The following is a 26,943-nucleotide window of genomic DNA, read 5'->3' on the forward strand; positions in this document are numbered from 1 at the left end:
TGCTTTTCCTCTCGTCTGGTCACACGCTGCAGGTCACACTGTAACTTGACTTACGAAACTTAATCACATATTCATGTTCCTTATTTTTCCTTCACAATTTTCATGTTGTTTGTCCTTATGGCTGCCAGTTCACTATACGAGTATGTCTCATCCTGAGCCCCGCCTCATCCGGAGACAGCCGGCCGCTGTGGCCGAGCGGTTCTAGGCGCTTCAGTCCGGAACCGCGCGACTGCTACGGTCGCAAGTTCGAATCGTGCCTCGGGCATGGATGTGTGTGATGTCCTTAGGTTAGTTAGGTTTAAGTAGTTCTAAGTTCTAGGGGACTGACGACCTCAAATGTTAAGTCCCATAGTGCCCAGAGCCATTCGAACCATTTTTTTCATCCGGAGACATATACTGATCTCGCAGTGGATATATCTATAAATCAAAGTTTTCAATCAAATGTCTGCAACTAGTGACAGACGACTAATAGGGACAAACAATACGAAAATTGTGAAGAAAAAAATTCGGAAGTGCGACCTCCAGCATGTGACCAGATGAGAGGAAACGCAGATGTCAACCAAAAACGCGAAAACTATCCCATTGACGTAAGTCTAGGGACCGATGACCTTAGCAGTTTGGTCCCTTAGGAATTCACCCGCATTTTGAACATTTTGTAAAAACTATTATACTAGTTTGTTTTTCCGTGAAATGAAAATTAGACACTAGAAGTAGTATATGAGTTTTGTAGAATGTGCAGCAAAATAACTGAAGTAGGGAGGATATAATACGAAGAGTGCCAATAGCAAGAAAAGTTTTCTGAAGAATAATCATCTTGAGGTTGAAGCTCTTTTGTCCATGTTCGCTTTAACAATACACATGTTTTTGAATAGGGTCCGCCTTTCTGAAGAAGTTATATCTGTTAACATTCGACTATAAAGTCGCGTGTTAAGAAGCCTTTAATGAACGTACTGGGATGTAGCTTTATAAGGAAGTGAGACATGGTTGGTAAAGAGATAAGAAGATAATACGGGATGGAGCAGAGGAAACACTTGTTTTTCACTACTGAATGACTGAAACCTGGTTTTATTAAAAAAATCTTGCAATTGGTAGTAGCACTTTTATTGCAGCTTTAAATCTACATACCTTAAATACGTCCAGAAAATAATGTCGCTGAGATAACGTCCTTCTTGCTGGACACAAATCTGGATCCTCTTCTGAAAGTTCCGCACGGCACTCTCCTACGTTTCATTGGGCACAGCTTCAGTTTCCTGACGAGCAGAGATCTTGGGGTCATCCATTGTGTGGGGCTTCTTCACGTACGTTCTTGGTTTCAAGTAGCCCCACTCAAATAATTCACAGATAGATAGATCTGATGAGCGGGGGGGTTGCTTCGTTGGTTGGTCCCATCAGGAGGAGGGGGAAGGAAATCGGCCGTGCACTTTCAAAGGAACCATCACGGCGTTTTCCTGAAGCGATTTAGGGAAATCACGGAAAATCTAAATCAGGATGGCGGGATGCGAATTTGAAACGTCGTCCTCCAGAATGCGAGTCAGATGAGACTGGGGGCAAAGGAGCATCACCTTATCGTGAAATGGCATTTCCTGGGAACATTTGTCGAACCACTTCCATGGATGATCTCGCCACGAGAGCTGTACCAGCATCCTGTTCTAACAACATTTCTCTAATGTTCACTAGACCTCTTTCAAATTCTGGTCGAAGGAAGTTGCTTAGCATTTCGATGTAGGGCGCTTATGTCACAGTAACTGCGGTTCGGCCGGACGGAGTAGCCGTGCGGTTCTAGGCGCTACAGTCTGGAACCGCGTGACCGCTACAGTCGCAGGTTCGAATCCTGCCTCGCGCATGGATGTGTGTGATGTCCTTAGGTTAGTTAGGTTTAAGTAGTTCTAAGTTCTAGCGGACTGATGACCACAGCAGTTAAGTCCCATAGTGCTCAGCGCCGTTTTTTGAACTGAGGTTCCTTTCTCTTGAAAAAAGTAAGGTCCAACAATCCCTGTGTTGGAGATAACGCACAACTGTTGCTTTTGAGCTGTGGACAAGATTTTGGTATAGTTCGTGTGAGCTCTCGGACACCCAGTACCGACAGTTCTGTACATTGACATAGAACCACCAAGACGCAAATGGGCTTCATCAGTCACGAATACTGGGACATCTGCAATTCCTAAGAGTAGCTTCCACGCGTCCATTATGCCACAAAATCCTTTGCACTGTTCAAAATCCGTTTCGCTTAACTGCTGGACAGTCGCTAATTTGTACATGACATCTGATATCACCATTTAAGTTGCGATACAGCGAACGATGTGAAATATTCAGCGATAGGGCCTATCGCCTAGCAGATCGATTCGGACTAGCAAGAAATGGCGTTCTCAGTCTGTCTACGTTTCCCGGAATTTGAACTGAATGGGGAAGACCACGTGGTTTCTTTTTCATCGCAGATGCAGTACTTCTAAAGGCTGCAATCCATCAGAGTATAGTGTTTCGATCTGAAACTGCATCTCGATATCCGACATAAAGCTTTCGACAGAAAAGACCTTGAACCGTGACCACATTGTTTCTATGTAATTGCTCGACCGCGAACACACGATGCTCTACTCTCCAACGCTCCGTAGGGCTTGAAGCTCCATTGTCTCAACTGTCCCCCAGCGGTCGATCAAGTTCAGTACCCCGCGGAGTACCTGCGGTTTAAGAAACGAGCGTTTCCTCTGCTCCACCCTGCAGAAGCTTTTGAGACGCCGTGCTACAGTAAAATGAAGAACGTTGTGTGGGCATTTCGAATAATTAAATGGTACTGAATCGAACTGGGACGAAAAGAAATTTCTACGACAACTTGAGCAATGGAAGGGTTCAGCTGGCAGGACACATCCTGAGGCATCACTGAATACTTCGGTAATGAGTTGGTAGAAACTGTAGTGGACCACCAAGGTCTGACTACTGTAATCAGGTTCAAATGGACGCAGGCTGCAGTGGTTCTGCACAGATGGAAGATGGAAGAGAGTCCCTAGGGTGGAGATCATCGTCAGTCCCTGGACTGAAGCCCACAAGACAACAGTTTTTACGAGGAAATTTGTACCAATACTGCAAAAATTAGGATTACAAGGCAAAAATAAAATTGATACTTTATTTTTGCATTTTTGTTGACTGTTGCGTTGTGGTATTTAGCTTATGTTCAGGCACCATAACGAAGAGTATCGCTACGTCACACTGAGCTAGAAGCAGTTGTAAAACATGCATACAGTGAAGGTTCCACTTGTGATTGTGCAGTGGGACAGGTAGTCTATACGGCACGTGACGTGAGCGTCCGAATATCTCTGCGCTAATGTGTTGCATTGCTGAGCACTGGCTCGTGGGTTGCAGCGTCGATCCCCGCTGACCACGTCAAATTTTCCTGTGGAAAAGAGGTTTAGATGGGGTGTGAATAGCACTGCGTGACAAAATGGAAGGTTGTTGGATGAAATAAGCAGCGGAACGTCTACCCAAGCCTTAACAGTTGGGAAAGGGGGGGCGGGGAAAACAAATCTTACAGCATCTGGGGGTCACTCTGCAAGTCGAAGTATTAGTTGCAGACCCCATTTCGACCTGGGATATACTTGTCAGATCTTAGCGTCGTTTAGCCCGCATCTCGTGGTCGTGCGGTAGCGTTCTCGCTTCCCACGCCCGGGTTCCCGGGTTCGATTCCCGGCGGGGTCAGGGATTTTCTCTGCCTCGTGATGGCTGGGTGTTGTGTGCTGTCCTTAGGTTAGTTAGGTTTAAGTAGTTCTAAGTTCTAGGGGACTTATGACCACAGCAGTTGAGTCCCATAGTGCTCAGAGCCAGTCTTAGCGTCGTTTTCCTGTTTCAGAGTATTGTTCATTGGAAAAATATTCACCTCCTGAGGCCCACACAATTAATTTGATCTGCTATCTATCATGCTTACATTCGCGCATTTGTATCCACACACACACACACACACACACACACACACACACACATACGTTACAGGGTTCAGTCACATTAATGTGACCACGTGTCAAAAGCCTGACTAACCACCTTTTGCAGCGGCCACGTGTAGGAAGAGTGTTAGTGAGGTTATGGGAGGTACCAGGCAAGGATGTGGAGTCATGCCGACTCCATTGCCGTAGACAGCTGCCCTGAGTGTCTCGGGTCGCTCAGTTTCCGCATTGCGACTGCACTGGTTTCCGCGTCCCCCTGACATGCTTTATATACCCTCCACTGCTACTTGTACAACTTCCCGCCTATGAGTGGTTATTGCACATTGACGTCGAACATAGGCGATGACGACATTTATGTGACTGGACTGGGTAAACATAAACAGCAAAGTGCGGAAAAATGCAAGCGTGTAAGACATATATATTTCAATTTTGTCATATGATGACATGTTGGAGACCGTGGCTGTTTTTGAAGACAAATGTTGATGGTGTCAGGACAGCAACCAGCCACAAATTTACTTTGAGTTCCTTTATTCAAAGGAAACCGTTACCGGTTTCGAATCGTTGCGATTCATCATCAGACGGTTTACATGCTTTCTTTCTGACATTTGGTTGGTTTTTTATAGATTAATTGTCGTGAAACGTCGGTTTCGAGTGATTGTTTCCATAACGTTCATCCAATCACGACAATTAATCTATAAAAAACCAACCAAATGTCAGAAAGAAAGCATGTAAACCGTCTGATGATGAATCGCAACGATTCGAAACCGGTAACGGTTTCCTTTGAATAAAGGAACTCAAAGTAAATTTGTGGCTGGTTGCTGTCCTGACACCATCAACATATATATTTCGTTTCTGGGGCCATTCCGAGACAACGTAAATGTTTTAGTTGTATTCTGCTTCTTACTTTCAGTCAGATTTTAGAGCGTCTTTAGCTCACTGGACTGACAGTTAGGGGGAGTGTGTCAGTATGTGGTTGTTATGTTGACGAGTTGCACAACAGATTGATATAACAAGTACCCTTTGGCTTCTGCAAGAAACAGTTTCCACCCCACACTACTACAGAAGTCAGACAGACGCTCCTAACATACCAAAAAGAAATGCCTGAAAAGCTTTCAGCAATAAATATCTTCTGGAGTCGTCTGCTGTAAGGAAAAGACACAAAAATATTCTATTTTCTTACGTAACTAGTGGTATACTTGGGTACTGGAGTATTGCTACTTAGTGTAAGAAAAACATTAAACGAACAGAAAATATTATTTATTGCAAAATTTAAGAAAAATCAAATGAAACTTTTATTTATAAACTTATACACAAATTTCTGGGTTCTTTTTGGAATAGGAGGTTACCTCTTATGGATAGGAATCCTGTTAATGGCATTTATATACAAAGTGTGGGAAAGCTCTTTTATCCCTTTTCTTTCAGAATGTTATTTACTTGGCAGACTGGCTGAGAGCCGCACCTACTCAACTTGTATAATTATTCGATGAATTTTTCTAAGTACGGTCGAGGCTGTTGCATGAGAAATGTAATGGAGTGATGTGAATGAAGTATGTTATTTCTAATGGAGGAAAGATGAGGCTCATCTACGCTGTAGCGCACAACCGTGAGCTGTGGAGACTTCTGCCTGTGTCGTTCACTGCTGAAAAATAACAAAACTATCTCTTTCTATCTGGACTGATCTTCGCCAATCGAACTCTCACTACGCCTTGATGAAGTCAAGGACTCCTATCTGCCCCTAGTCTAACTATTGGCGTGGTACACCGGTCAGATAACCAGTCCAGCGCGATGACACTCAATGTCCGCTCAAAGGTGCTAACTAATACTCTGTCTGTGTTCACACCACACATTAAGTGTCGCGACCAACAGACTGAACAACGCTTAATCGCGAGCGACTCAATATAGAGTCACTCAAATATGCTAGCGACAGAGGTGCTCTCAGTGCAGTACTGAGTAGAGACTTTGTTTCTCACTCTCTGCGTACACACACGAGCGCACTTGCTCTCACTACGTGTTCCCGCTACAAGAGTGTCACTGTGTAATGACACATTCCTATGCAGAGACATACAATATCTTAAAAGCTGCGCCAAAGATAAATTGAGAGGCATGTATATTATAATCTTTGTAAAGTTCACATTGGATTCTCTTTTGTTTCATACTCCAAGGAGCTAAGGGACACTTTTCGATTGTTGCCTCGTGGAGGATGGACGTGATTTTTGGACTGTGAGGAAAGGCAGCCATGTAGTTAGTAATTATGGTTTGTGCGACGAGCAGAGCAAGTCTTATTGTCTTGTGAATAAAAAATAGTGAGAAGTATCGAAGTGTTACGAAAATTATTTAAAGCAACGTAGCATTGTATTCCCTGGTTTCCACCGTCTTCGTGAAGTGAACCGATGCCGACTTAGGAAGATACACACGGTCAACAAAGAGAAGAACTTCGATGGCGACTGATAAATTAATATTGTGGCAGAAGGACTAATTCTACGTCTAAGGTGAGAACTCTGATTAAATCAACAATGACGTAGAATTCAAAATGTAATTAATCGGAATGGTAAATTATATTACAGGCATATTTCACGCAGCACTGTATTTGTCCGCATTCAAGCCGGTCAATGCAATCCGTAAAAAAGCCTTTCAAAAATTATAAAGTTAAAAAAACACAATAAAATCAAATGTTTTTTTATTTATTTCGCCACACTGGCGACCGCTGACAGGGACAGTGCTGGTGGAACAAAGAGTAAGTACTTCATTGTTGTGCTACAAATGTACTTGTACTAATTACTGTTTCTCTGTTACATGACGCACATGGAAAATGACGAATAAGGTGAAACAATATTAACTGTATAAACGGATGGCACAATAACCAGAAGGAACAAGGACAAGGATTTACAAAACTAACGTAATCGTGAGTGACGCAGCTCAGCCGGAATTAAGGTAGGAAAGCGCAAACGCATGCAGTGGCTGCACCTTGGCTTAGCTCCACTTACAGCAGAACCTTTTCCTTTCCATATTAAAATCCTGGTAGTGTTTGTGGCAACACACAATTACACTTTGATAATTACTTTTTTATGTTCAACAATCGCAGAATTAGAAGACGTAGTGCGCCATGTTGTAAATTTCCGACGCGCAACAAATAACAATCGCGAGATATTTCTATTAATTCAACTGCGAGAGAATTTAAAGATTTAGATTAACAGTAAAGTACAGATAAAAATAATATCTCCACAATGGAATCGGAGAACTTTAATTTGACAAATGTTCATGGACACGTCACCGATTCTGACAATAGTGACGTAAATGATGACGCAATTAGTTTTTCAGCACAACATAATGTAGAAGTAAATACGATTCAATTGCACTCCACAGGGATTAACAATAATGAACCACTTGCAAATGAAACCTTGTGCACAGTCGATGAAGCATCGATTACCAGATCAGATGAAAATATTTCGAGTGAAATCAGTGAACCTAGCCCGGTTTCGATTCAATCGGATCGTGGTAGAGAAACAATGGCTACAAATAATGGCATAAATACAAACACACAAGCTTCGTCAGTTACGCTTGAGGCATTATATAGTCTGATGTCAAACGTGAGCGAGCAATTATCTGATTTAAAGATCAGCCACAACACAACGAACACAAAACTGGCGAATCTAGAAGTCAGCCACAACACAACGAACACAAAACTGGCGAACATGCACAGACATTTCGATCAACGCTTAAATAAACTCACCAATGAAATCGATCAAAAGATCGAAGACAAAGTCATCAAAACCGTCAATAGTGTATACAATGTATTGTCAAATGACTTAGAAAAGAAATTGTCAGATCTTACAAACAAACAGGAACAGGAACTGTCAGAAATAGTAGAAACACACAATCAAACACAAACTGTACAAAAAGAAATACATGAAAACGTACAGGCTATTCAATTAAATTTAACAAGAGTACAGTCCGCATGTGAAGAAATACCTGACCAAGTTAATAAAGTTAACGAAGAAGTCGGTTTTCTGAAACAGGAGACTCGACGTATCAAGGCGGACATTATCAAAATAAATGAAACTTTAGAAAACGGTAATGTAAATGAATCAATAACTGACCGGGAAACAAAACTTTTTGAAAAATTAGGTAATGAAATCAAAGTAGCCGAGGATAGAATACGCAAGGAAATTGCTGGTAGACTGAATGTTTCAAATGATTTGCCTACGTCAAGCAGCAGGCAGCGCGACACTTATTCGCCCGTGCCAGATTATGATGTCAATAACGCAGAACATCACGCGCCCTGTCCGGCGTATGTGCACGCACCGGCACAGGCAAACAATGGCTATTCGCCAAACGCGGTGCTGCAACAGGCAGTAGGCGTATCGCCTTGCATCTCGACGATTCTAGTCGATGAGAGCCTGTTGAAACATAGACAGTTTCCAGTTTTCTCCACAGAATCCAGAAAAACTCATCCAGTCGTATTTGTAAGAGCATTTAAAAATGTCTTACCAAGAAACTGGACTGAGGCACAGAAGATTAGATATGTAGTAGGCTTCACACAAGGCGACGCACTTTTGTGGGCCACAGACATGGCTGAACAGTGCGTCACCTACGAACAATTTGAACGGGCTTTCTTGGAGAAATATTGGTCTGCTGGGGTCCAAGAAAGACTGCGACGTGAGGTATTCAACCCACAACCGTTCAACCTCAAAAACGGCGGGTTGAGAAAGTATTTCGAAAAGTACTTGAATAAGACGCGCTATTGGAATAATCCAATACCGCACGTAGACGTTCTCAAAATTCTGAAAAACAGACTACCCGCGAACTTACGCGAAAAATTGGTAACCATACCGGAGAACGACCTTGAATACTTTCTTTCCGTGCTTGACTCAATTGATCTAATATACGAAGAAGAGCCGAGCACAAGTAATCGGAATGAACACTCCGTAACCAATCAAAACAACGGTAACGGGAATCATTTTAAAGGCAGTGGACAAAACCCACACAGTTGGCATCCGTATGCGACAAGGCCAAATAATGGAACCTGGAATTACGGGAATCGGAGGAATTCGGCGCCACAGAGACGTGAAGACCGAAGGTATAGTACTGATTACGGTCCACGCCGGTATGGAAATGATAGAAATCATGTGAATGATTGGTCAGGCCCGCGTGATGAAAGGCGGCACACAAATGAAAATTACAATAGTTACAATAATAGGAATGACAGACCAAGGAGGAATAGCGACGGCCAGTCGCAAGAAAATGTTGCACGCAGCGGTCCGGAAACTAATTGGCGACAGAATAATCACTCAGTACACTTTGTAGATGTAACGGACAGTACTGAAGCAACGCCGTTGTCTCCCCCGGTAAACAACAATCGGTCGTAATGAGCCCCCACCGGCCGACCGATTTGACAACAGGGGGCACAAACAAGCACACATTACATCTTAGACAATTATTTTTAAGATATGATCAGGATGCGACCGTAGAAGATAATCTATGTGAAGAAGAGAAGAAAGCACCGGACAAGGTAAGTGACCTCGTGCAGGCTGTAATAACAGCAAAGATAGGAACTATAATTACCAACGTAATTTTAGATACAGGCGCATCTACGAATATTATTTCTAACAGTTTATTCAAAGAAGTTTCGAAAGCATTAAAAGTACCAGTGTTGCCAATGGAAAATTGTAAAATCTTGACAGCTGTAGGTAACAAGTCAAAAAGTATTAAGTGGCAGACGCAAATACCTGTTACCATTAGCGATGTCACGATAAACTGTACATTCTTAATCGTTGACGAATTAAGCGTCAATTGTATTTTAGGTATGGAAGTTTTCCGGCAGCATAAAGTAAACATCGAAACTAGTAACCAACTGGGGGCATATGCCAGCTAAAAAACGCATAGTCAACTACACCTAATGAAACATGTGTTACTGTGAGTCTTAACGCTATAAAATAAACCATACGGTACTTTTGTAGTCTAACTCAGTTATTTAAGAGAGAGGAACGAAGACAAATTAACGCGAAGGCCAGGGTTTGTTCGCTTGAGACGAGCAACAAGCCACGCGTCGAAGTTGCAATTCAACGCTCAGCTGATGTGCACGCGATAGCTGCATGTCAAGACAAGGTCATTGGCCGCGCTGTAGGCAGCGAGTCGGGGAGAAATCTTCCCCCTTCCCTGTCCGATCAGCTGAGTGTATACAAAGCGCGAAGTCGCATGCGCGGTCGAGTCCAGGCGTCACGTGACTCTATTACACGATGGCGGCTATCAGGAATAATGTTCACCAACAATGCAGAGTTTTCTCCGCGCCTGCAGTCCAGTCATGGTACACAAGCGCGCATGCGCGGAACGTTTAAAAGTTTTGAGACCACGCTTACTATGAGACACAGTGACGAGAGCCATTCAAAAACAAGAAAGAAAAGGGTACACAAGTCTTGTAAATAGTAGCTTAGAAAATTTAATTATAAGCTGGTACTACGTAATAAAAGTGAACATACAAGTACATACTGGTCATGGACGGTATTGTAATATTATATTATACTGAGTAAAAAATCTTAGCTTGTACGGAAGGAGAAAGAAAAGAGAAAAAAAAAAAATAAATAATGCAGATAGATAACCGGAAGAAAGGCTATGTACACGAGAACAACACACAATTACATATTGGGAAAAAGCAGCAAAGAGGAAAGCAAAGAGATAACGCATACATTTACATTACACAGTAGCTAGCGATTTTCAGAATGAACAACAAGGTAAACGTGTGAATTTTTGTGACTAAGGAAAAGAATGACACAAGCGTTAAAATAGGAAAATAATAAACAGATCTATGCAGCGTGAGTAATGAACTGAATCGCTCTCAAAACACATACCTAGGATTTGAAACACATTAACGTTAGGAAACACCTAAAGCACTCAGCAAACAACTTTGTAGAATATATAAGCTATACACGAGGTTATATGTACGAAGGCTAAAGTGTAAAGGAGGAAAATATGGAATGATTGCGCATTAATGGACCGTAAGGCAGTTATGTATGTAGGAAGAAATATTTAGTTGTAAGTATTATTAGTATGAAGGGACGATGCTCAGCACACCCTGAACTATTTTTGAATATTGAGGGAAGGGTGCAGGGTACCGAAAAAGGGCCCCACCAGCAATGTGTATATTTAGTGGTAGATATTTTTTTGTGTGTATAAACGTATGTATGAATGTGTGAAAGGCGAAAGAAGCTCTGTACATGTACGAAACTTAAACAACGTAGAAGTGTATAAGGAAAATTAAACTCTAAGACAATCTCGTATAAACAGGTATACCTAACGTCAAGAAACAATTAAAACCGTAAGACTCTACGAGTTTACGAGAAAATACAAAAAACCTGATGCAAAGTGCAACATTAGCGATGCTTCACTCATGTATGCAGAAGGAAGGTATGAATTACTTTACACACTTGAAACATGAAATGATAAATCATGTCAAAATTATATCTTTCATACATATCACGATTTACAGTCACAAAGAATGAAAATGATATCGCCGCTGTACGAGAAACAGGTAAGTAGTGTGATCGACGACCTGTAAGCAAAGGAATCGTCTATAAAATAAACTGAAAAAAAAAGAACGTCATACAGAATTTCATGCTGCACTGAAGCTATGCAAGCCTGATTATTCGTGTACATAGATTTTCATGACAACCGATGCATTAAAATGTCTGTATTTTTTCTCCCATGATAACACAAGACGCCTATAAGCGTACTTAAATTGAAAATGATACACGCACACAAGGGCGTGCTGCTATTATGAAACACTGTACATATTAATAGTAGTTACACCCTGAACTTCAAAATCTTATGTTTATATGTCCATGTTAATGTAGGAAATTTTATTAGAGGTAATGATTTTCAAGCACACCAGAACGTGCTTAAGCACAAAACACTGTACATATTAGGGTTATGCTACATATAAATTATTATTTCGTGCATTTTCAGATTTTATACGTAAAAAACCGTAGCATACACGTAGTCGTTGCCATTACCCTAAGTAGAAGGTAGAAAATTCCCTTCCCAAGGTGCAGTGGAGCGGCTACAGGTGTATTCTCTGCATGCTGAGGCATGTCGTTGCGTATGAAGAATACGTAACGAAGGTAAACATTAACTTACACTCGAGTTCAAGAAAGAAAACAAAGGACTTGTTCCTTCTAACTGATTAATGGAAAAAGGTGTGTGTGTGTCAGTAAAATCCAAGACGAAGAAGCCACTATGAGTGGTCAAAACTTTTTTCAATTTTAGTCGATAGTTTTTTCCTGTAATTAATGTAACCGATGTATTGTATGTGTTATTCCATTGTATGTGATGTACTTTGTATTTCATACCAAGTCCCGTGACTTACAAATTTGTGAATATTTATGTACATTGACCAGAAGTATTGAGGGGAATGAATCTCGGTACAATAGGTAAAAGGGGTTAATGCGAAGAAAAAAGTAGTGAAAAGAAAGTTTCGATCGCAATACTCACGGTTAAAGTGGTGTGTGTAGAAATTGAAATTGTGCAAAGTAGTGCTACGTTGCAAGTGTCAGCGAGCCTAAACAAGGGACATCGAAAAATTGAAGCTAGTATCGTCAAACGACCCATGGCGTCACAATAGGAAAGGACAATGCCAAACAAGTTTGACATGGTACGCTTCTTACCTGGAGCGGCATCGACGGGATCGTCCTCCACCTCGCACATAGTGTGGTGTGTTCTTCGGGGCACATATTCCAATGTACCTCGTCGTATCCAGTCTAAGTACTGGAAGGAACTACAAAAAGCACACGCATACTGAGGTTCGGAAGTCTAGACGGTACCCTCACGTCGGTGTATATTCAGTGCACTGGCGCGCGCATTCAACCAACGTCGCCCGCTAACGGACGACCAAACAATCAGGCGCGCGTATCACCCGCCCATATTCAACACTGGGTCTAGCGAACAAAGCTCGTCACCCCAGAATAAATACAGAAGGCAATACAAGAACTTAATTTTCACCTCTGATGAGGTGTGTTCATTGTATATTTTATTGTAAAGACTTTACCACATGATGTTGTTTTCTCAGTGTTAACCAAAACTTTGTATATTAGGATTAAGGTTTGTAAATATTAGCATAAGTATACCAAAAAACTGACACACACTCAGTAATACCAAAGAATTCACAGTGCCATGAAAATGAGACAATAAAAATGAAGGTTGTAAATAAAAGACCCCCAAACCTAGCAATTGCAAGGTTGGCTACTGTATCCTGTCAACCAAATAAAATTTTCTAGTGACAGTATACAGTAGGGGGGCAGTTGTAATGACACATTCCTATGCAGAGACATACAATATCTTAAAAGCTGCGCCAAAGATAAATTGAGAGGCATGTATATTATAATCTTTGTAAAGTTCACATTGGATTCTCTTTTGTTTCATACTCCAAGGAGCTAAGGGACACTTTTCGATTGTTGCCTCGTGGAGGATGGACGTGATTTTTGGACTGTGAGGAAAGGCAGCCATGTAGTTAGTAATTATGGTTTGTGCGACGAGCAGAGCAAGTCTTATTGTCTTGTGAATAAAAAATAGTGAGAAGTATCGAAGTGTTACGAAAATTATTTAAAGCAACGTAGCATTGTATTCCCTGGTTTCCACCGTCTTCGTGAAGTGAACCGATGCCGACTTAGGAAGATACACACGGTCAACAAAGAGAAGAACTTCGATGGCGACTGATAAATTAATATTGTGGCAGAAGGACTAATTCTACGTCTAAGGTGAGAACTCTGATTAAATCAACAATGACGTAGAATTCAAAATGTAATTAATCGGAATGGTAAATTATATTACAGGCATATTTCACGCAGCACTGTATTTGTCCGCATTCAAGCCGGTCAATGCAATCCGTAAAAAAGCCTTTCAAAAATTATAAAGTTAAAAAACCACAATAAAATTCAAATGTTTTTTTATTTATTTCGCCACAACTGGAACGACTTCCCTCCACACAAAAAGAGAAGGGGTATATCATCCGCTGTCTTTTTTCTCACTCCTCCAGCTCATTGCATCAGAAATAGTCCACCAATCATCGTTACTCTTACCAATGGGAGAATGGCTAAGCCGACAAATCCGGAAATATATAGCATCTGCTTTAGGCGTTTACTGTCCACTTATGAGCACTCTGAAACTGCACACTAGGTCCATCAAAAAAATGCTTACGCTGAGGCTCTCCCAAACAATACAGCGGGTTTTGCTTTTAAGGTGAGTATGCAGGCCATTATCCCTTTTCTCTGACAAAAACTGCTTTGGTCCCTGGGCGGTCGGCCGGTCGGCGCAGCTGCGTGCTAACCCACCCTCCTACGGGCTTTCCAGCGGCGTGGTTGCCTCTGCCGAGCAAAATCTCCTGTGGCCATCCTGTCTTGAATGTTTGTGTACGCCAGGATCGACTTTTTAATCTCAGTGCGCACTTGCGATTTATTTATTAGAACTGCATATTAATTAAATGGAAATATGTAAAATTGACTCTACCCTATCGATTTTGGGCTCGAATGAAACGTCTTGATATGCAGAATACGAAGGTGAGGTCGGAATATATAAAAAATGAAGGTCAGGAGACCACGCCACCTTACAAGTGGCATTCAAATCCCCCCACTCCCACCCCTGTTTATCCAGGCGTGCCCAATTTCCTTCACTGTTCAAGTCTTATCAGAGCTTCTACTGTTTTGTCTATAACCTAGTCGCCGATGCAGCAATAATCGACAGTATTTCTACTTTTTTTACTGAGGGCAGTCTCATATAGTATCTAACCTCTCAAAAATTCCAAATTAGCAATGCCTTTGTCGTACTTCCAAGCAGTCATATCTGACTGAAAAGAAGCAGTCTCTAAATGAACACAATGCTACATCAGTGCTCCTTGCTGGGTGGAGAATGAACAATACGTTAAACAAAATGTTACTTTCGCAGAGGGAAAGAATGGCTGTTGACTGGCGGACGCTGCTGTCGGGCCTGGTGGTGGGTGCCCTGCTGGTGCTGGCCGTGTGGTGGCGCCGCTACTCCACCAAGTTCGCCCGTCAGGGAGTGCCCTTCGTGCCCCCGCTCCCCCTGGTGGGCAACATGCTGGACGTGGTGCTGGCCAGGAGGTCAATGCACGACGTCGTCATCGAGCTCTACAACAAGTTCGAGCCTCACGCCTACGGTGGGGGCTACTCGTTCGCAGTGTCGATGGTCATGATCAGGGATCCAGAAATCATCCGCGCCGTTACAGTCAAGGATTTCGACCACTTTACTGATCATGCTGACTTTATAAACAGCGAGAAAGTCAACCCCATCCAACAGCGGATGCTCATCATATTGAAAGGTGAGATTATTCACCAGTTTATCTAACAGCTACTCAGTTGTGTCTGTGTTGTAATTTGTCAGTAGTAGGTACGCTGAACCTAAATTTTTGAGGACAATTTAATACGACTGCTGCTGAAGCCTCTCCATCAATGTCGCAAGAATACAATGCGTGTTTATTTCTGATTGAAGAGGCAATAGATGTTTAATTATATTATAACTTTTGTTTTCGTCAGTCCCATGTGGAAGAAAACAACTATGATCAGATAACTCCGATCCCAAAATATCATCCCTGTGCATTACATACCAACATCTACCATCACGTAATTAAAATTTTTGATGTATAATGAATGAAGGACCAGAAAACACCGCTTTCGTAGCTCATATGCTTGAAGAGTGAAACAGAGCTCAGATCTTTCACGAATGATATTACATCATCTCGTGACGACTGAGGACCGCGGTTGATATCGGCTTCGTTGCAATGTAATCCCCAAAGTTGCGCAGTCCAGCGAATTTTAGCTCCTTGGCTCATGATTCATGTTGGGAGTAACGTATTTACCGAACCATTACATATAATGGAAAATGAGCAGTTTGCTGTACTTTGTGGAGAATAATGTATTTTTGAAGAAAAAAAAGCAAGTATCACTAACCTCTAGCACATGGCAAAAACGTAAGATATTTGCCAGTCATAACGACGTTTACCTGGAAAACATGATATCAATTAATACACCAATTAGTCATTATTTAGTCTGTGATAATCAAGACAGTAAAGCGACGGAACCTACAAGTCACTAACGACTATTAAATTGTATTGCTTTCAGAACTGCTGGCAAAATATGTTTACAGAAGTAGATATTCCTCATTAGTATGTTACGAGCAGGTTGTATGGCGTTCTGTAGTTAACATCTCTCTGACACGTTAGTCACGTGCAATTGAAGAAGCAGTCTTACACTTAAGAAACAACAAACAAGGAGCAAAAACATTACACGACATTCTCAGTACTGTTGATTACTTCAGGCGCTTTTGGGCCTTCAGCTTCGGCAGCTCACCTTCACCTTCACCTTCACGTATTAATAGACAGTGTTGAAACACCTGACAGTCGCTGCTTACCTCCCACGCACTCTGCTGGGGCCTCCAGAAATACTCAGAAACATCAATAGTTTCGTTGTAACGATGCGTAGTTTCAGCGACTCCATTAGATGCAGCAATCGAAAGCATAGCAACATTCATTTCGTCGGGAGAGCTTTAAATAGTAATACGAACGCACTAAATTATTATAATTAAATTGAGATTGGTTTTTATATTCAGTAAAGTATTGGAAAGACTGCTGATTTGTTTGTAATTGACTTGCTCAGCTACTGTAGTGGAATGCATTTTCACTGCGTGCTTTCATAATATTCTTGTATTGTAAGCTTCAAACCCCTCACTTCCATGTCGTATCATGCTAAATGCAAGAAATCCCTGTGGCACAGGTCACTGCTCCCAATCAGTGTTACGGCCTGACTACTGCTTGGTAATGATATAACAAGATTCGTCACATTTAAAAAATGGGATACCAAATTATCAGTGAATCTACGAAGACAGACCAATACCTTTTTCATCAGTAGTGATGGTATTATCGTATTTTCTTATCCCTTTTCAACAATAAATGACTATTCTATAGTAACAATGTGATAATTTTTTATGTTTTGCGCTTATTGAATAACACTGAGATTTCTTACCCCCATTCACTTCTTTGACGTATGGCAACTGCACTATGTATAAAATGCCAGGAAATAAAAAACTGGAGGGAAATTCAAAATAATAGGGAAACTCAAAGTAATCTGGAGTTTCCGCACTCCTATGATGTAACCCCTATGTATAAAGTGGTGGGAAATTAAAAAATCCAAGATGGTCACTTATAATATTTGCTGAAAATCTAAGATGGTGGACCAGGGGATGCTGGCACAGCTCTGTGAAGTCAGTATTCGAGATAGCTGACCTACAGCTACTGGGGCGGTCATATAACGTCAGAATGCAAGATGGCAGAACTTGGGACACTGGCGCAGCCTGTATGGTGTTCAAATTCTCATCTAACTGGTGCAGCCTCAATGGTTCGTTGGTTACTTGTGCTGACTGTAAGTATAGAATTCAGTCCGAGGTTTCAAATGGTGGGAATTTCAAGAAACTTTGATTTTTCCCTACCACTACAGTTTACTTGCCCATGTTTAAAATATTGCGAAATCAGCTGTCATAAAATCAAACAATTGTTCCATCCGTCTGATTCTACAGTTTAAACAACTTAACCCTACCAATTTACCTCTTGTTGGAAACCCAATAAAATTTCTGCTAAGTTTAAAATGCGAAAATTCAAAATTCACTTGTCCTAAGTTTAAAATGGCGATAACTTAAAAAATCCACCTATTCTAAGTTTAATATGATGGATTGCTCATTGGTTGTCACACTTAGAGCACTCGACCTAACTTTAAAACCATATCCACTGTGTGATCAAAAGTATTCGGACACCCACAAAAACCTATGATTTTCATATTAGTTGCATTGTGCTGCCACCTACTGCCAGGTACTCCACATCACCGACCTCAGTAGTCATTAGACATCGTGAGAGAGCAGAACTCACGGACTTCGAACGTGGTCAGCTGATTGGGAGTCACTTGTGTCATACGTCTGCACACGAGATTTCCACACTCCTAAACATCCCTAGGTCCACTGTTCCCGATGTGACAGTGAAGTGGAAACGTGAAGGGACACGTACAGCGCAAAAGCGTACAGGCCGATCTCGTCTGTTGACTGACTGAGACCGCAGACATTTGAAGAGGGACGTAATGTGTAATAGGCAGACATCTATCCAGACCATCACACAGGAATTCCAATCAGGCTCCACTGCATGTACTATGACAGTTAGACGGGAGGTGAGAAAAGTAGGATTTCGTGGTTGAGAGGCTCCTCATAAGCCACACATCACGCCGGTAAATGCCAAACGACGCCTCGCTTGGTGTAAGGAGCGTAAACATTGGACGATTTAACAGTGGAAAAACGTTGTGTGGAGTGACGAATCTTTCAACACGATCGAGCACCTGGTCATAATGCACCGCCTATGATGGCGTGGTTACACGACAATACCATCCCTGTAATGGACTGGCCTGCACAGAGTCCTGACCTGAATCATGGTTTGGAACATCGACGTCGTGCCAGGCCTCACCGACCGACATCGATACCTCTCCTCAGTGCAGCACTCTCTGAAGAATGGACTGCCATTCCCCAAGAAACCTTCCAGCACCTGATTGAACGTATGCCTGCGAGAGCGGAGGCTATCAGAACGGTTAAGGGTGGGCCAACGCCATATTGAATTCCAGGATTACTGATGGAGGGCGCCACGTACTTCTAAGACATTTTCAGCCAGATGTTTGGATACTTTTGATCACACAGTGTATCTCATTGATGCAACCCTGTATGGTTGTCAAACACTCATGCTGTACGTTGTACGAGAGGAATAGGAGAGATATGCACTTAACTCTCCATTGCATTTAAACACAGTGGCCTCCATGCCAAAGTGAACCATACTGCAGAAAGATATCAGCCATCTGCAAGCCATCACTACAACATGCAGTATCGAGCCTGAGAGAGCCACTGCTTCGAACCGACGGCTTCCTGGAGCCACTGCCACTGCCCTACGATGCATCCGTTCAGGCTGAATTCTGATACTCAACTCAGTGCCAACATCGACTGGTAAATCCATGGTACTTTGTATGACGTCATACAGCGTTTGTGCACTCAGCTGACAGGCAAGAGCCTGCCTGCTCTGTCGTATCTGTACCTGCTGTTTGAAATGCACGTAGACATCTATTGAACACTACAGGTTGTGCGGCATTTCCACAGCAAGCTGCATGATTTCCCTCTTAGCCATGCTATAATTTTAGGACTGTACGGCGTCCTGTTGTGCTGCATGCGATATAAAGTGTACGCCAGACCTCCACAACTGAAGCGATTGTTTACCCCCAAGGCTGCAGCCTCTGCCCCATGGTCTCATTTCTGGCCATATTCACTCAGTACTGCACTGTCAGAGTGTCGATCTCAGGTGTGTTGGGTCATGCGAAACATTCCAACGTGGCATCGCACTTAACAGGCGCTACAGTTCTAAGACTCTAATCACGTCGCAGTTTTAGAACTGAGCAGCAACACAATATGTCATTGGATTTCCAGGCCAAGCACTGAGACAAAAGCCGACACAATTTCGGTCACTGCGCCACACAGTATTGCTGTTAAAGCTGTAATTAATGTTGCCTAAAGGTATTCCCGAAACTACTTTTAAGCCCGAACTTTCCTGTACGTTAAGATTGACGTGATGTTCAGTACTAACTCCTCAATCCAATCATAAACCTAGTTTGATATACAGTATTTTATTCACATAGTGACAGTTCTGCGTCGTATTGCACATTTAACCAACCTGGACGCTGTTATCTACTGCCTTCTGCGTCTCATAGACGAACAGGGTGAGCTGAGTTACACATTGTTTACTGAGGGCATGCTGATATTTTGTCTCTAGAAAGGGCGTAACACGTATTACAAAAAAAATGGCTCTGAGCACTATGGGACGCAACTGCTGTGGTCATCAGTCCCCTAGAATTTAGAACTACTTAAACCTAACTACCCTAAGGACATCACACACACCCATGCCCGAGGCAGCATTCGAACCTGCGACCGTAGCAGCAGCGCGGCTCCGGACTGGAGCACCTAGAACCGCACGGCTACCGCGGCCGGCCGTGTTACAAAATTGCACAACCGATTATTGTTAACGATATAGACCTTTAGTTGTTTGAATCACAAATCACAAGTCTTTGGTAGGTTTTGCTGAGTTATATAGCACTAAGTGTTTACGAAATTACAGTCAGATTCTAGTGGGCAGTTCCGTACTTTTCGGTCATTCCAATGGAATTCACAATAACCTCGAAGATTCAGAGAAAGGATCCACTATGAAATGTATTTCATGGAGAGCAGACTCAGTAGGGCTAGAAGAAACTGCGGGGCAGTGATAAACAGCTCCTTAACGTTATTTGCGATTATAAGTTCTGCTAAGGGAATGAAGAGCTGGTCATTATGAAGCACCATCAGAGCTCTGCCACCTCCAGACAGACAAAAACTGACTCAAACTCGATTACTTACTATTACTACTGTTGTTGTTATTCTTTCATTCATTTCTTATAGGCCGTCTTCGGACCACGTTATTTCAGCTGTCTTGCTTGTGATGTTCGCCCAGTGCTCCCGCGTTCGTTCTCGGTGTTGCTCCTTCCTCTCCTGCGTCCAAGCACTTCCTGTTTTTAGTTTTGGCTTTTCTTGGAAACCCTGTCACGCCATTACTTTCTTCTTCATTGGGACACACTCCAAGATGTAATCATGGGCGATCCCCACCTCTTTAAGGCTTCTGTGAACCGGGCCCATTTTGTTTTCTTCCCCTGAAAGTAGGTGATCATACGATTGGTGTGTCTTCCAGGGCTCATTCGGGTCAAATGTCCATAAAACATAATCCTTCTTTCCCGATTGTGTCAGTTATCTTCTCTATGCGGGAATACAGTTCATGATTATGACGTCTTCTATATTCCCCACTCTCTTTAATGGGACCTAAGATCTGTCTTAAAATCTTCCTTTCCTTGGCCTCCAGTTTTTCGATTAGGCCTTCTTTGTTCATTACTAGGCATTCAGAAGCGAACAAGACCTCCGGGTGGATAACACGGCAGTAATGCCTTAACTTTGCATTGAACGATACTGATCTTTCGTTGTAGATGTTTTTGGTTAAATGGAATGCCTTTTCCATTTTGTTCATGTGTGATATGAACACTTCTTTCTCTCATAAGGTGACTGTTATCCATTCTCCGAGGTATTTAAACTTTTCAACTCGCTTAATTTTTCCTTGATCCACTATAAGCTCCCTTGTTGGTGAATTTATGTTTTTTATAGACTCGGTTTTCTCAAGTGAAATTTGGAGGCCAGTTTCTGTGCTGTCTCTCTGCTGTTTCAATGTAATCAGAAAAAATTGCAAGATCATCTGCAAAAGCGAGACAATGATTTCATGATTTTGTTTCTTGTAACCCAGCCTGACACCATTTTTAATTGCTTGGTTTTCCAGTTCTTTGCGCCGCTCACGAATCAACTTCTGGAGGGCACAGTTGAAGAGCAGATATGAGAGCCCATCTCCTTGCCTCACTCCAGTCTTTATTTCAAAACTTCTGATGTTTCTCCTCTAAATTTCACTTTTGAAGTTGTGTTGGTTAATGTTTGCTGGATTATTGCTTTAGTCTTCCTGTCTAGGCCACGTTCTTCTAGAGCTCTGATCAGGGTTTTACGATCAATCGAGTCGTATGCCTGTTTGAAATCCTCAAAGGTGACAACAAAATTTTTATTCCTGAGCTTCAGGTACGAAAGGATGGATTTGAGATTCATTATCTGTTCGACACATAATCACACCTTCCTGAATCCTCATTGGTACTCTCCCAGCTGTGGGTGTAGCTGTTCTTCTGTCCTGGTTTTCAGAGCTTTCTACAGAATCTTACCACGATAGTTATTTACATCTGTTCTGTCGCCTTTCTTATGAAGAGAATGAATTAGAGCATAATTCCAGCCATGTAGGAGTCTTTCAGTTTCCCAAATCTGGCTGATGATTTCTGTTAGTTTATCTCCTTCCTTGTTGTTCTTGTTGTGGTCTTCAGTCCTGAGACTGGTTTCATGCAGCTTTCATGCTACTCTATCCTGTGCAAGCTTCTTCATCTCCCAGTACCTACTGCAACCTACATCCTTCTGTTTAGTGTATTCATCTCTTGGTCTCCCTCTACGTTTTTTACCCTCCACGCTGCCCTCCAATACTAAATTGGTGATCCTTTGATACCTCAGAATATGTCCGACCAACCGATCCCTTCTTCTAGTCAAGTTGTGCCACAAACTCCTCTTCTCCCCAATTCTATTCAATACCTCCTCATTAGTTATGTGATCTACCCATCTAATCTTCAGCATTCTTTTGTAGCACCATATTTCGAAAGCTTCTATTCTCTTTTTGTCTAAACTACTTATCGTCCACGTTTCACTTCCATACATGGCTACACTCCATACAAATACTTTCAGAAAAGGCTTCCTGACACTTAACTCTATACTCGATGTTAGCAAATTCCTCTTCTTCAGAAACGCTTTCCTTGCCATTGACAGTCTACATTTTATATCCTCTCTACTTCGACCATCATCACTTATTTTGCTCCCCAAATAGCAAAACTCCTTTACTACTTTAAGTGTCTCATTTCCTAATCTAATTCCCTCAGCATCACCCAACTTAATTCGACTACATTCTATTATCCTCGTTTTGCTTTTGTTGATGTTCATCTTATATTCTCCTTTCAAGACACTGTCCATTACGTTCAACTGCTCTTCCAGCTCCTTACAGAATTACAATGTCATTGGTAAACCTCAAAGTTTTTATTTCTTCTCCATGGATTTTAATTTCTACTCCGAGTTTTTCTTTTGATTCCTTTACTGCTTGCTCAATATACAGATTGAATAACATCGGGGATAGGCTACAACCCTGTCTCACTCACTTCCCAACCACTGCTTCCCTTTCATGCCCCTCGACTCTTATAATTGCCATCTGGTTTCTGTACAATTTGTAAATAGCCTTTCGCTCCCTGTATTTTACCCCTGCCACCTTCAGAATTTGAAAGAGAGTATTCCAGTCAACATTGTCAAAAGCTTTCTCTAAGTCTACAAATGCTAGAAACGTAGGTTTGCCTTTTCTCAATCTTTCTTCTAAGATAAGTCGTAGGGTCAGTATTGCTTCACGTGTTCCCACATTTCTACGGAATCCAAACTGATCTTCCCCAAGGTAGCTTCTACCAGTTTTTCCATTCGTCTGTAAAGAATTCGTGTTAGTGTTTTGCAGCTGTGGCTTATTAATCTGATATTTCGGTAATTTTCACATCTGTCAACCCCTGCTTTCTTTGGGATTGGAATTATTATATTCTTCTTGAAGTCTGAAGGTATTTCGCCTGTCTCATACATCTTGCTCACCAGTTGGTAGAATTTTGTCAGGGCTGGCTCTCCCAAGGTTCTAATGAAATGTTGTCTACTCCCAGGACCTTGTTTCGACTTAGGTCTTTCAGTGCTACTGCCTTATCCCTTGCATACTTCCAAAGCTCAGCAATTATAGAATCTTCTCCTGGTGTTATTATTATTATTCTTTGTATGTTTCACTTGTTATGTTTCCCTCAGCAGAACAGCTCCTTTATTATGGCGAGGAATCGCCTGATACATTTGAGCAGCAGCAGAAATCAACTCGGCATGCATACAGACTAGCTGATATACCTGAGCACCAGACTTCATGCTTTCTATATATCTAATGCCCGCACCAATCATTGAGCCAGTAGCATCACGGAATGCTTCCAATATACTGGACCAAAAACCAAGTCAGCATGCAGAATTGTTTCCCGAATTTGAGTTTCCACCATCAGCACTACCTACACAACACATCAAACTGCTAACATTGCGTAATGCACCTATCAATGGTATTTTATTCGATGTAACATAAAAGTTGGATGTGAGTGACAGTAAATGTTTCCATAGGTTTTCTATCTTGGATTTTAAATATAGTGGACATCTAGGATTCTATACTGAGCACTGAGCTACATCTAGAGTGATGTGGAAACCAATTAGGACGTACTAAATATGAAAACTGCGAAGGCTGTACACATTAAGTAATGTTTGTGAGCTGTAAATAGTTCCAAAAACTCTTACACTTCTCAACATTACAGTATAGCTACCCTGTAGGATACGACTGTGTTAGAGCTAAGAGGTCTTCTGTAGCAGCACCAGACATTGAGAAAGTTAAGATTTAGCATCGATTAATAGTCTCAATACGAGCATGATTTGCATGTGAAAGACACAGAACATGTGTCAAACTATAATGCAGGCGTTTTGTGAATATTATAATGGTGTTATGAGGAAATATGCTACAATTATCGCTGTATTGTCAGATGTTTTGTTACAATTTTTGCGGTGACTCTTATTCGATATACTGAATCTCCTGATTTAAAAGATAGTTTTCTTTTCATCTAATTTCTAATGCAGTGACAACATTAAACTTATTACTGTAACGCAGTGCAATTTTTTACAGTTTTGGTGAAACATGTGGTGGTGGTGGGGGGAGGGGGGCAGGATTTGCTATACTTTTTTCTGCACCATAGGGCAGTTTGTTATAATTCACGTTTTAACAATTCCAAGTTTTAGGGAAGACTTGCAACAGATGAGGTTTGCAGGGAACATGATGCTAATTTAAAATTTAACCTATTTCATGATAGCTCTGGGAGTATACTTGAAAACAGTTTTCCTAAGGAAACAGTGAAATATAATTCTAAGAAACCATATAAAAAGCCATGGTTTACTAAAGGGTTAAACATACTTTGTAAACAGAAAAGGGAAATGTATCTTATAGCTAGGAGGACTAATGATCCTGAAACAGTGAAACATTATAAAAACTACAGCACTGTGTTAAGAAAACTTATTAAGAAGTCCAGAAGTAAGTGCATTGTGTGCAGATTTGCACATCTGATAATAAAATTAAAGCAATTTAGAATATTGTTAAAAGGGAAAAAGGGCAACTGAGAGCACATGAAGACTGTATTTTCATCAAACTCAATGAAAAGTTTGTTAACAAGATATCAAAGATAGAAAACATTTTTAATAATCACTTTTGAAGTGTTGTGGAGGAAATAGGATCCAGCTCCTCATTAGGAATTCAAGGCAGTATATGGAAGAGGCAGTACCTATGTTTGATAAAATTGAAATTCAACCCACCTCTCCTACTGAAACCAGAGAAATAATAAATTCACTTAAAAATGAAAGCTCACATGGAGTTGATGGCATTTCCAACAGAGTACTAAAAGCTTGTTCTCAACAAATAAGTAGTATTCTCAGTCACATATGTAGCAACTCACTGAAACAGAGCATTTTTCCAGATAGACTGGAAAACTATTTTGTTAAACCATTGCAAAAAAAAGGGGATAGATCTGATGCTAACAACTACCACCCAATCTAACTTCTGATAGCTTTATCCAAAATTCTTGAGAAAGTAATGTATTCAAAAGTAGCATCACACACTTGTAAAAATGAAGTACTAAAAAAGTTTCAGTTTCGTTTTCAGAAACGATTTTCAACATAAAATGGTATATACACTTTCACTGATCAAATATTAAATGCATTGAATAACTGAACATCTCCCACTGAGATATTTTGTAATCTCTCAAAGGCTTTTGATAGTGTGAATCATGAAGTTCTTCTAGATAAGCTTAAGTATTGTGGTACAAGTGGGACAGTGCACAAATGGTTTAATTCATACATAACTGGAAGAATACAGAAGGTTGAAATTAACAGTACAGATAGTCTGCAAAAACCAGCAGAGTCATCTAACTGGGGAGGTGACAAGAATGGTCTCCCACAGGTTTCAGTCTTGGGTCCCTTATTTTTCTTAATATATATTAATGACTTTCCACTATATATTCATGAAGATGCAAAGCTAATTCTTTTTGCTGATGATACAAGTATAGTAATCACACCCAACAAGCAAGAATCAGCTGAGGAAATTGTAAATAATGCCTTTCAGAAAATTATGAAGTGGTCCTCTGCAAATAGACTCTCACTAAATTTTGAGAAAACACAGTTTATACACCTCTGTACAATAAATCACGACACCATTGATAAATATAGACTACGAACATAAGTCTGTTGCTAAGGCAGAATACTCAAAATTTCTCTGTGTGTGCATTGATGAGAAATTGAATTGGAAGAAACATATTGATGATCTGTTGAAATGGTTAGGTTTAGCTACTTCTACTATTAGGGGTATTGCAAATTTTGTTGATAAACATGTCAGTAAATCAGCCTACTATGCCTGTTTTCATTCACTGCTTTCATATAGCATAATATTTTGGATCAATTCGTCATTAAGAGAGACAGTAGTCCTTGCACAAAAGCGTGTGATCAGAATAATAGGTGGAGCCCAGCCAAGATCACCTTGCAAACATTTATTTAATGAATTCGGGATATTCACAGTACTTTCGCAATACATATATTCACTTACGAAATTTGTCATTAATATCAGCGAAGTGCATAGCTACAACACTAGAAGAAAGGATGATCTTCACTATTCCAGATTAAATCTCACTTTGGCACAGAAAAGGGTGAATCATGCTGCCAAAAAATCTATGGTCATTTGCCAAATAGTATTAAAAGTCTGACAGATAGCCAACCAACATTTAAAAGCAAATTAAAAGAATTTCTGAATGACAACTCCTATTCAATAGAGGCATTCTTAGATATGAAGCAGTAACTGTAAAAAAATAAAAAGACAAAAAACAACAAAGCATCAGAAGACTCAATAGTGGCCGAACTATGTAAGCAGGTGGGAGACAAGACTGTAAGCAAGTTGATGGAAATCCTAAAAAACTGACTGACTGAAACATTACCTAATGACTGGACGCCTTGATTCATCCCTCACACAAGAAAGGGCACTTGACTGACATCAATAATTATCAAGGAATCTCTTTGGTACCTGTCACATACAACATTTTCTCCAAGGCCTTACTAAACAGAGCCGGACCTCAACTGGACCGACAGCTAGGGGACTACCAGGCAGGGTTTAGAAAAGGACGCTCTTATACTCAATAGATACTGAACCTGAAGTCAG

The 26,943-nt window shown here is 41.2% G+C and overlaps 1 protein-coding gene across 1 annotated transcript in view; it reads left to right on the top strand.

Annotated features, from left to right (window-relative positions):
• LOC126163193 (cytochrome P450 9e2-like) overlaps positions 1–26,943 on the top strand; it is a 53,835-nt gene that overhangs the window by 1,144 nt on the left and 25,748 nt on the right. Inside the window, exon 2 of the mRNA XM_049920145.1 lies at positions 14,859–15,252. Coding sequence (XP_049776102.1) covers positions 14,868–15,252 — 385 coding nt within the window. The 5' untranslated portion in view covers positions 14,859–14,867. The remainder of the gene's footprint in view (positions 1–14,858; positions 15,253–26,943) is intronic.

The sequence above is a fragment of the Schistocerca cancellata genome, chromosome 2 (assembly GCF_023864275.1).
Source record: "Schistocerca cancellata isolate TAMUIC-IGC-003103 chromosome 2, iqSchCanc2.1, whole genome shotgun sequence".
NCBI lineage: Eukaryota > Metazoa > Arthropoda > Insecta > Orthoptera > Acrididae > Schistocerca > Schistocerca cancellata.